This window comes from Mercenaria mercenaria, chromosome 15 (genome assembly GCF_021730395.1).
Source record: "Mercenaria mercenaria strain notata chromosome 15, MADL_Memer_1, whole genome shotgun sequence".
In the NCBI taxonomy this organism is placed as follows: domain Eukaryota; kingdom Metazoa; phylum Mollusca; class Bivalvia; order Venerida; family Veneridae; genus Mercenaria; species Mercenaria mercenaria.
Genome location: NC_069375.1, coordinates 63,094,849 through 63,107,542, shown reverse-complemented (window position 1 = coordinate 63,107,542; position 12,694 = coordinate 63,094,849). Strand labels below are relative to the sequence as shown.

Sequence of the window (12,694 nt, the reverse complement as noted above, 5' to 3'; positions counted from 1 at the left end):
ACCTAGATATATTCAAGATGAACATTCTGACCAACTTTCATGAAGATCCCATGAAAAATGTGACCTCTAGAGTGGTCACAAGGTTTTTCTATTTTTAGACCTACTGACCTAGTTTTTGACCGCACGTCACCCAGTTTCGAACTTGACCTAGATATCATCAAGATGAACATTCTGACCATTTTTCATGAGATCCCATGAAAAATGTGACCTCTAGAGTGGTCACAAGGTTTTTCTATTTTTAGACCTACTGACCTAGTTTTGACCGCACGTGACCCAGTTTCGAACTTGACCTAGATATCATCAAGATGAACATTCTGACCAACTTTCATGAAGATCCCATGAAAAATGTGACCTCTAGAGTGGTCACAAGGTTTTTGTATTTTTAGACCTACTGACCTAGTTTCTGAAGGCACGTGACCCAGTTTCGAATTTGACCTAGATATCATCAAGATGAACATTCTGACCATTTTCATGAAGATCCCATGAAAAATGTGACCTCTAGAGTGGTCACAAGGTTTTTCTATTTTTAGACCTACTGACCTAGTTTTGACCACGTGACCCAGTTTCGAACTTGACCTAGATATCATCAAGATGAACATTCTGACCAACTTTCATGAAGATCCATGAAAAATGTGACCTCTAGAGTGGTCACAAGGTTTTTCTATTTTTAGACCTACTGACCTAGTTTTTGAACGCACGTGACCCAGTTTCGAATTTGACCTAGATATCATCAAGATGAACATTCTGACCAACTTTCATGAAGATCCCATGAAAAATGTGACCTCTAGAGTGGTCACAAGTTTTTCTATTTTTAGACCTACTGACCTAGTTTTTGACTGCACTGACCCAGTTTCGAACTTGACCTAGATATCATCAAGATGAACATTCTGACCAACTTTCATGAAGACCCATGAAAATGTACCTCTAGGTTGGTCACAAGGTTTTTCTATTTTTAGACCTACTGACCTAGTTTTTGACCACACGTACCAGTTTCGAACCTGACCTAGATATCATCAAGATGAACAATCTGACCAACTTTCATGAAGATCCATGAAAAATGTGACCTCTAGAGTGGTCACAAGGTTTTTCTATTTTTAGACCTATGACCTAGTTTTTGACGCACGTGACCAGTTCGAATTGACCTAGATTCATCAAGATGAACATCTGACCAACTTTCATGAAGATCCCATGAAAAATGTGACCTCTACAGTGGTCACAAGGTTTTTCTATTTTTAGACCTACTGACCTAGTTTTTGACTGCACGTGACCCAGTTTCGAACTTGACCTAGATATCTCAAGATGAACATTCTGACCAACTTTCATGAAGATCCCATGAAAAATGTGACCTCTAGAGTGGTCACAGGTTTTATTTCTATTTTAGACCTACTGACCTAGTTTTGACTTCACGTGACCAGTTTCGAACTTGACCTAGATATCATCAGATGAAACATTCTGACCAATTTTCATGAAGATCACATGAAAATGTGACCTCTAGAGTGGTCACAAGGTTTTTCTATTTTAGACCTACTGACCTAGTTTTTGACCGCACGTGACCCAGTTTCGAACTTGACCTAGATATCATCAAGATGAACATTCTGACCAATTTTCATAAAGATCCCATGAAAAATGTGACCTCTAGAGTGGTCACAAGCAAAAAGTTTACGGACGCACGGACGGACGACGGACACTGCGCGATCACAAAAGCTCACCTTGTCACTTTGTGACAGGTGAGCTAACAAAGATGATAGAGACAAGAGTCAATGTATACATGTAAGTTGTCACTTTAAGGCAGTGGACCGGATATGACAATCTCGCAGCATTCTCCGGACATTAATTGCGCATAAATTGCCAATTGCTATTACAGGTAGGCCTACTACCTTAAACATGATAATCTTGCAAAACAATGAACGGTCAACAAACAACAGTGTAATTTTCATTCCAAGACAGATTTTCTTTCATATCTCTACATGTCAATTTCTCTGAATTTCTTTTGAAAAATCTGAGTACACTATTTCCTTCAACTTAAAATATAACATCATACAAGCAGAAATCATCAAGCAACATTTTATAGTTTTTACCATATATTTTACAGGTAAGGACCTTTTTTATTGTGGTAGAAAGACACATTGTATCTAGTAACTACAGCAACTTTAAACCAATAATTTACACGTTTTCAATTGTATATGTGTAAATAGTAAGAGCTCTTTACACAAAAAAGCAGAAGACTTAAGTGCATATACTTTTTTTTTTTAAAGAATTTTTTAAAAAATTCAAATTTTCACACTTGAGGTTATCTAACTTTTAAGGGTTTTTCATTACTGAGTGTTCCTGGATTCTGTACCAGTTGCAAGCTATTCTCCACAAGTAATTGCCAACCTTTCAACATCAATCTGAGGTGGAGGTCGAAATGAATTCCGACATAATGTCTACCAAGAACATACATCTCAGCTGGGGACATGTCATCCTTGGACCTGAACTCTCTTATTTAGTTAAGTAACCTGGCTAACTAACATCATTGTAACTTGAAACACAATGAGCAAAAAGTATATATTAAGCAGGCTAAAGAAATGTATACAGCAAGAACTAGGTTGTGTCTTGAAAGAGAACCAAAAATAGTAGTTAAACATGTTATTTTTTTAAAAGAGATTATACAAGAAGAAACAACTTATAGGACAGTAACACACAAGAGTTTAAATAGTTTTTACTGGTAATTGTTCAAAAGCACTACACTCACAATATAAAACACATTTTCTATCTTAAACGTTGTTTGATAATTTTCAAATAATACATGTCTGAAACCTTTAAGGAATCATTTATAATTATATGTAAAAGCACAGGGGGACTACTTTCTTGGAATTAAGCTTACAAGTTCAATTGCGATAAACAAGTAAAATTCCCAATTACTTTAATCCCAATAAACAAGTAAATTCCAAATCATTTTATTTTCAGGGATTGAAATCGACCAATTCATATCCTCGCTAATTACTGTTTTGGATCAAACGATTCCACAGTATGGCATCAAAGTACTTGATTTTCTAATTTGTACAGTTCTGTTCTTCAATTCCATTCAGGCTGTCAGATGTTACAGTACCATTGTATATCAACAACCATTGGGTTACAGTTTGTGAAAACAATGTCACAATAATTATTAAATGATGCCTTCAAAATTAATTGAATTTATTAGGTTTCTTCACCTGGTAACTTGAAAGGTCTTTTCGACTAAAGTCAAGAAATGAAAATATTGACAGGCAGATATGGGTGGTTTTCAAAATAATGAAGCTTTTTCTTCTCTCTCACCTTACTTTAATTCAGTTCAGTTTTATAATGTGTTTTTGGGCAAATTATATCCAAATCAGTGTAGTCAATAAATGTGTGCAATTTCAGCTTAATGGCTCAAGCAGTTTTAAAGTTATATTAAATTATATAGCTAATTTTGTCCCCTGTGCACCCAAAAAAGTGTGACATTTTACATGAAGGATAGTTTTCAACTGTGTTTTACTTTTTCAAACCAAGCTTTATTGTTACAGCTTTGGCTTTTTTATGTAACTTAAACTCTGCACATTTAAAGCAAAATACTTTTTTTCATTAACTACATCTTATTCTTACCAATATTTCACATCTTGTGATGGAACCCCCTTCACAAAAAATAGTGAAAAAAACACTTAATTTAAATGTTGAACACTACAATTTCATAACCCCATTACTTTTCTTAAGTCCTAATGTTTTTCTAAGATCTTTATCCTTTCAGCTGTGAAGACACCATATGAATTTTTTGTTTAATAAATCAATTTTCTCAGAATCTTGATGAATGTCTATACACCCAAAAATGTCCCCTGTGCACCTTTTCAGTTGTTAAGTGTCAGATTTCTTTTATTCTTTAAATAAAATGGGTTTTCACTTTATTATCCTTGAAAGGGAGTTACAATGGATACAAAAGCAGCTTTCAACTTCACATATTAAGGACTGTTAAACATTCACAAAGCCAAAAGTGATGTCCCCTGTGCACCCTTTTTTGACATTCATCAATTATCATAGCATTACTGTAATATGTGGTGGCAGTTCTATATTCTTAGCAGTGTGTACACAAAATTTAGGCATTACTTGATAATTTAGCATTTATATAAGAAATCCTGGACAAATTAAAATTCATTGTTTGCATTTTTTCTGAAGTTGCCAGTTTTCAAGTTAAAAAGTGGAAAAATCAATTTTATTGCTTCTTAAGCTCTTAAGTTTACCTACATATGTAAATGTTCACTAGTGAATATTGTGTAGTTCAAAGAATTTTACTTACTATGAACAATATCTATAAAAATATATTTTGCTGCGGTTTGTCCCATATGCACCTTCTTAGTAACATTATAAAGTATGTATGAATTTTTCTATTCCATTTTACCATGCATGGCATTTTGTAATTTTTCTACTCTGAATAAGCAGTCCATGTAAACTAAATGATTTCAATGTGTTAGTTATGTTTAAAGTCACTTATTTTTCATTTAAAGCATTACATGCTGTTGAATTTTCATGTTTTTGTAGTGAAAATTTTCAGTTTTGTAGTTATTTTGTGGAATAAACTTAATTGTTTGATAGGATTTGTCTTAAGTTGATCACCATTAGTCTTTTTATGAACAGAAAACTAATAATGAATGAATATTACACTTATTTTCAGTATGTGTCCCCTGTGCATCTGTAAAACAACTCAATTTTGAGTTGACAATTTTAGAAATTAAAATTACTGGACATTCTTGAAATTTGGCATGTGATTTATAAACATGCAAAATGCGAGAAAAAAATAGGTTTTATAATAATATATTAATTATTTTTCATTCAGCAACAACTTTTCTAGGTAAAATTTTATTTTCATGTCAGATTTGTGCAGAAAGGGTGATTTTAAAAACCAATGTCCACAAACATTTGATTAAATAAGTTTCAAACCATGCACATACACCTATTACTTATTGTATATGTTGAAAAAATTACTGTTATACATATTTCCTTGTCATAAAACACTGCAGCATTTATCACCCATCTTACTGGAAATTCGCTGAACTTTCGAATTAAAGGCTGAAATATTTTCTTATTGGTATTTCTCAACACTTTCCCAAAGTTATTTTCTTGAAATTTGAAGTATTTGCTATCATAAAAAATAGGTGACCACCATAAGAAATAGGTTTGAATTTTCAACCCCTATGTCACACTTTTGCTTCATTATTTTGAAAACCACCCATATACAAGAGCTGTCTGATGACAGTGCGCTCGACTATTCGAAGAATTGATTGAAGAATGGGATCAAAATATTTCCACGGATATTCAGACAAAGAAAATAAATAGATTAGACAAACAATGTTCCTGTATTACTTTGATTTTTGATAAGTCTTGCACTAAAAGGCAATATATGAGCCAATTTCAAAGTCCAAAAAGGGCCATAATTCAGTCAAAATAGTTATGTACTCCTGCCTACAGATGGAAATCATAATGATAAACAAGTGTTCAAAGTTTAAAAGCCATATGTCAAATAGTTTTGACAAAACACGGACTTGTATGAAAACAGAACCAATTTCAAAGTCCAAAAAGGGCCGTAATTCAGCCAAAATAGATGACAGAGTTATGTTCTCTTTCCTACAGATAGAGACTATTATACTAAACAAGTGATAGAAGTTTCAAAGCCATATGTCAAACACTTTACAAAAAAAATGAACTGGTACGAAAAACTAAACCAAGATTTCTAAGTCAAAAGGGGCCATAATTCAGCCAAAATCCTTGATGGAGTTATGTACTCTTGCCTATAACTGGACGTGGTGATGGTAAACAGGTGTTGAAAGTTTCAAAGCTTTATCTCAAAAGACTTTGTCAAAATATGAACTGGTACGAAATATAAACCCAGATTTCTAAGTCAAAAAGGGCCATAATTCAGCCAAAATCCTTGATGGAGTTATGTGCTCTTGCCTATAACTGGACATGGTGATGGTAAACAAGTGTTGAAAGTTTCAAAGCTTTATCTCAAAAGACTTTGTCTAAATATGAAGTGGTACGAAATACTTAACCAAGATTTCTAAGTCAAAAGGGGCCATAATTCAGCCAAAATCCCTGATGGAGTTATGTACTCTTGCCTATAACTGGCCATGGTGATGGTAAACAAGTGTTGAAAGTTTCAAAGCTTTATCTTAAAAGACCTTGTCAAAATATGAACTGGTACGAAAAACTTAACCATGATTTCTAAGTCAAAAGGGGCCATAATTCAGCCAAAATCCTTGATGGAGTTATGTGCTCTTGCCTATAACTGGCCATGATGATGGTAAACAAGTGTTGAAAGTTTCAAAGCTTTATCTCAAACGACTTTGTCAAAATGTGGACTGGTACGAAAAACTTAACTAAGGTGTGACGCCGACGCTGTGGTGAGTAGAATAGCTCTACTTATTCTTCGAATAGTCGAGCTAAAAAACATCTCCTGGAATAATATTTCTGTTTTGTCAAAATGATTGTACAAAAAGTACTTTAACAAATTTTAGCCGAGAGGTACTTTGTCTTTAATTACTGACTTCACTAACTTTAAAACAGGGGTGTGGAATTCCTATGTCCGACTTGTCCGACTCGGGACTTTTTGACGACGTACAAGTGAGTTTTTACATTCTATTTGTCCGTGGACAAGCACAAATTTTCTGGTTTGAAATGAAAAAGGGAAAGAATAATTTAGAAACGCTGAACAGTGCTTCAAATTTATGGAGTTTATAAAAGAATTTGATGTACAAAACGGATGTTTCACCCGCCGAGGGCCTCTTGATTTCTCCAGTTTTTTGGAAAACCATACTGCGTCTAAATTTAGCATCTCTTTCTCTGCGTTCCAATTGATTCCCTGTCACGATCTCGCGTGATTTTAGCACATGGTAACTCGATGAATAGAAACCAGAAACGTAAACAATTATCACAAAGTTTTGGACAAATTCGTTGTCACAACTTCGTCTGCCAACAAAAATGGAAGTCAACAGTCAAAGCACAAAGAGCTCGCTAGTACGAGTCTGACAGGAAGTTTCATGTTTTCTAACAGTCAGAAAGTTTCATGCTTTCTCACATGGCCTCGCATGGCATGATGGGCAGTCTTTTAGGTATTACTCTGAAATGGTCGATGGTCTCGCGGATGCACACAGCTAAAACGTCGAAAGCTTGTTTTTTAAAACAGCTATGTACAGAATTACACTTTCAGTGACTTTATTATATTTGCTTGTGTTATTGTCCAAAATAATTATTTGCATGCTTAAATGTTGAAAATCCGTGCAAGTAGGTTTTGACTGCGGACAAGTAGATTTTTAAGTCTCATTTGTCCATGGACAAGTGAAAAATATTGGGATTTCCACACCCCTGTTTAAAAGCAAATGATTTCTTCCCAATAAAAATATACCCAATTTATTTAGATCAGAAAAGGTTTCATGCTAAAATTGACTTCATACATTCTAAAACCTCAGATTTGTAAAGAACGTAAGAATAACAACAGCATGTGAACTGACACTTCACAATTATATCAGAAACAAAAAGCATCAAAACTTAAACCAAGCTGCAGATGTGATGCAAGAACAACTCAGGGCTCCAGATAAGATGCGTACTAGCATAAACTATGCTTAGAAATAATGCATATACGCATGTCAGGTAATTTTTAAGCACATAAAAAACATATTAGAAATTACAGAAACACAGGCAATGACTTTTTTTGCTAGCGTAAACAAAATCTTCTTCAAGACCCTTTTTGATTATGGTAAAATTGTGTGGTACTAACTCTCAGAAAAAGGATATTAGGCTAATTGAAAATGTTTAGCACAGAATTATAAAGATATTGCCTGAATTATACAACCTTTGTTACGAAGACAGATTAAACAAGAGGACTATGATGGTCCTGAATCGCTCACCTATCCCCACATGACCCAGTGTTGAACTGAGTATGACGTCGTTATTTCTATTATTTGACATAGTGACCTAGTTTTTGAGCACATGTGACCTAGATATCATCAAGATAAAAAATTCTGACCAATTTTCATGAAGATCCATTGAAAAATATGACCTCTAGAGAGGTCACAAGGTATTTCTATTATTTGACCTAATGACCTAGTTTTTGAAGGCACGTGACCCACTTTTGAACTTGACCTAGATATCATCAAGGAGAACATTCTCACCAATTTTCATGTAGATGTCATGAAAAATATGGCCTCTAGAGAGGTCACAAGGTTTTTCTATTTTTCGATTTACTGACCTAATTTTTGAACGCACATGACCCAGTTTCGAACCTGACCTAGATATCATCAAGATGAACATTCTGACCAATTTTCATGAAGATCCATTGAGAAATATGGCCTCTAGAGAGGTCACAAGGTTTTTCTATTTTTAGACCTACTGACCTAGTTTTTGACTGCACGTGACCCAGTTTCAAAGCTGACCTAGATATCATCAAGGTGAACATTCTGATCAATTTTCATGAAGATCTCATGAAAAATATGGCCTCTAGAGAGGTCACAAGGTTTTTCTTTTTTGAGACCTTCTGACCTAGTTATTGACCGCATGTGACCCAGTTTCGAACTTGACCTAGATATCATCAAGGTGAACATTTTAATTTTCATAAAGATCCCATGAAAAGTATGGCCTCTAGAGAGGTCACAAAGTTTTTCTATTTTTAGACCTACTGACCTAGTTTTTGACTGCACGTGACCCAGTTTCAAACTTGACTTAGATATCATCAAGATGAACACTCTGACCAAATTTCATGAAGATCCATTGAGAAATATGGCCTCTAGAGAGGTCACAAGGTTTTTCTATTTTTAGACCTACTGACCTAGTTTTTGATCCCATGTGACCCAGTTTCACATCTGACATAGATATCATCAAGGTGAACATTCTGACTAATTTTCATGAAGATCTCATGAAAAAATATGGCCTCTAGAGAGGTCACAAGGTTTTTCTTTTTTTAGACCTACTGACCTAGTTTTTGACCGCACGTGACCCAGTTTCGAACTTGACCTAGATATCATCAAGAAAAACATTCTGACCAACTTTCATAAAGATCCCATGAAAAATGTGACCTCTAGAGTGGTCACAAGCAAAAGTTTACGCACGCACGGACGGATGCCACGCGATCACATAAGCTCACCTTGTAACTTTGTGACAGGTGAGCTAAAAAAAATTCCACATTTTATTGTGGAAGAAACCATACAGACTTAATACAAATTTTCAAAATCATGACATTTCTATGGATGTCATAATAAAAAGTTGATAAAACACAGGTGTTTGAAAATGTCTTGTTTAAGATCAGCGATTTTTTTTTGCCATTTTGGGAAAGGGTCCGTGTCCGGACAATTTGGGAAAAATAACGTCGTTATCATCCTAATTGGGAATTTTGTGTAACATACAAAATTACAATAACCCCTTTCCTGGATCTAACTGAGTTACACTAGAGCTAGTGTTCTGATCATCACAACATGAGACAGTGGCCTGACTCCGAGATAACGATGGCTGTTCTAAAGGCACACACTCTGGCACAAATTCAACCAGAATTACACAAATTCAACTGCTGTTAAGCCGATTGCAACATTGTGAAATCGCTGACTTCGTTCAGAGCAATATCATTTCAAGATACACGAAATGTGACATTGAAATAACTTAGAAATCATTTTTACACACATTTTAAACATTAAATGAACAGAATTTATAACAGATTATTACAGAAAAAGTATTAACATTTTATCAAAATGCTAATTTTATTTTTGAACCACAATTCCCTCCATAGGTGCGACGAGATATCTATCCTGACTACTGTTTCAATAACAACAGACTGCCGACATGACAATGAATTTCAGAAATAAAACACAAAATGTCAGTGAGGCAAGTTTATGCTTTAATGTCAATATAAATTCATCAGAGATGTAATCATTACAAATACTTTGTACATGTAACAGAAAACGTTCCCAACGGGTTTTAAGTGGGGATTTCCTAACAGAAATATGCTGAATAAGTTTGGATGTTACGGAGACAGCGACAGTCAAAAGTTATCACGCTGTTCCAAAACGTCTAATTATGTGGACTAATTTCAATGATAATCTGCAAATTTTTATGAAAAACAAGCATGGCTACTATTTCTAGGATTCCTAAATGTTTTATCTATTATTTCAGTTTCATCTAACTGGAGTCTTTCAACAAAAGACACAGTGTCTCTCAAATGAGAGACAGTGTTTAGACTGAGCAAATGTCTCTAAATAATAAATTCATGTAGTTTTTGGTCTGCGAACATCACCACATGCAAATAAACCACGGCTAGACTTTAGAATCTGTCCGTAGCTATTCTCGTTATTTGGGCATTCTTTTATACTGGGTATACCAATTACCGGGATATACATATTACCGTGAATGTCCTGTTTTGATACTTAACATGAAAATTGCTTTACAATTTTTCTTTCATTATTCATGCTCAATGTGCTTAGATTTTTAGCAAAACTATTTTTGAAAATTGGAGTGTCTTTCTTTTTATTTCTCACTGATCCCAGAAATTAAGGAATTCAGCTAAGGGACTGGTCATTATGTTAATCTTTGCAATTTTTCTCCGCAAATTTTCAATGACATTGCTTATTTCTGCATATACTCTTATATTTAGTTTGGCCCATTGTAAAAAGAAATGCTGTCTTTGTCTTAGATCAATTAACAATTCTTTAGATTGAAAGTGAAATTCACGTAATAGGTATATGCAAGAAAATGCTAAAATTACCACTCTGTTCTTTGAATGAAAAGTAGTGGAACTTTTATCTGAAGTTCTGACGATTTTTTGGCCAAAAGTCTAATGCTAATATAAATTAATTAAACAGAATAAAATTTATCTTTTAAAAAATCATTTTGATAAATAGAGTCCATTGAATATAAGACTCACGGTAATTGGTATACCCAGTATATTTATCGATATGGTAGCATGGATATATTTTCCTCGCCAGTTTAGAAAATGCGGGTGTGGGCGGCAGCAGCCCCCCAATTATGAAATATACAAACTAAAAAAGCCTTACCTTTATTTAAACCATACAGGTACTGGATATTGCAAATTATGCAGATTTTACCTACGGACAGATTCTAAAAGTGCTCCTAAACCACAAATGCGCTTACTTCGACTAATATACAATGATTGACAAGTGTCTTCATACCATATGCAACATAGTTTATTGCTGTAATTAGGTAACATGAATGAATATATAACTGTCTCACCTGAAAATAGGAGGTGCCTGTTTCGGCCGCCATGTTTGTTAAACTTTCGCCGATTTCAAGATGAATTTTTGGTTAGGTTAAAGTTCGTGTTTCTTAACATGGGGGTTCATGATAATAAATGGAAATTGCTCTATCTATAAAGTTTTGGGATTTGTGATACGAAACTGATTGGTGATTTCTTTCCGCGAAAAATTAGCTGAAACACTTCGAACACAGTAAAAAAATTCACTTTGATGACATTGGGTGAGTCACGTGATCAGTATTTCTCCAATTGTAGCCAATCGAATTGTGTTTTACGTTGCTCAAAATGAATTATCTATCATTTGTTTTGATTAGTCAAAATGCAAATAATTATTTAACGGATAATTAAAGTATATGCGGTACATATGTTTTTAGGTGCAGGTTGTTACACCAGATTGTGATACAACAACCATGGAACACTAAATTAACATAAATTCAAATATTGGAACATCTCCTGAATAACTGAGATATGGAACGTGGAACAAGTGTACAAGATACAAATTTTTATTTATAGTCAGGTTTCAAACATTAGCTATGAATAGCTATTGGCCGACTTTAATAGCAACAAATAACATAGTCCTAAATATAAGACCTGACATAACTCATATAACTTTATAAGTTCATTTTGATTTTTGATTTTCCATGTTATGTCAAGGCTTTGATAGTAAAAATGTAAAATGTCAGAATATTGACTGTTGAACGTCAAATGACAACTTTTTCACGTCTAATTATTTGGACTACAAATAACAGTCACATTACAATACAAACAAATAAGCACATAGAAAAGCACATGAATGATCAAGCATACAAGCATATTATACATAATACAACTGCAGGGCTTCAAATTATATAAGGTAAAAGCTGAGGGGTTTGTGCTAATCTTGACCAAAGTCTAAAAATAAATTAAGATCTAATCAGGAAAATTCAAGTAACAGGTTACTATCTGCAGTCTCAATTTTTCGACTGCAAGGCAGACAGATTTCACAGACTGAAAAATTATCATAATATCGCGACTCGCGCACAATTAGTTAGACTAGCTATACCTGCTATCTCACAGGTTCTATATCTGTATATATTTTGTAGTTTATTTAATCAGGATTACCCAAGTCTAATCTGTAATTATTTTATAATTTATTTAAATTCAGGAATACGAATTTCAGACGTTTATAAACGGACCCCAAAGACTTTTATTTCCATATCTTATGTTAATAAGTTCAATCTTTTGTTAAATTTACGATATTAAAAGGACAGATATTATATTATATAGTACATAGGTTTATTATCACAAGATTAAACCTATACACATGTATTTGATAACATATTTGCAGCGAAAATAATCTTTATAACCATGAGAACAACCCTACATAATTTACGGAAAATTTGGACACTGTTTTAGAATTACTTTTTAAGTTGCCCCAACCAAAATAAATAAAATACGAGGAGTGTTCGATAT

The 12,694-nt window shown here is 33.9% G+C and overlaps 1 protein-coding gene across 2 annotated transcripts in view; it reads right to left on the bottom strand.

Moving 5' to 3' along the window:
• The window catches only part of LOC123556614 (serine/threonine-protein kinase N2-like), a 47,922-nt gene extending 36,435 nt beyond the window's left edge, over positions 1 to 11,487 (bottom strand). The window contains exon 1 of one of the 2 annotated variants that reach the window (XM_053525442.1): positions 11,221 to 11,487. Coding sequence is in view for 1 of the 2 variants with exons in the window: in XM_045347497.2 (XP_045203432.2) it covers positions 11,221 to 11,253 (33 nt within the window). In the remaining variant the exon portion in view is untranslated. The remainder of the gene's footprint in view (positions 1 to 11,220) is intronic. The other variant, XM_045347497.2, reaches the window with a different exon arrangement.
• Positions 11,488 to 12,694: the final 1,207 nt, after the last annotated feature.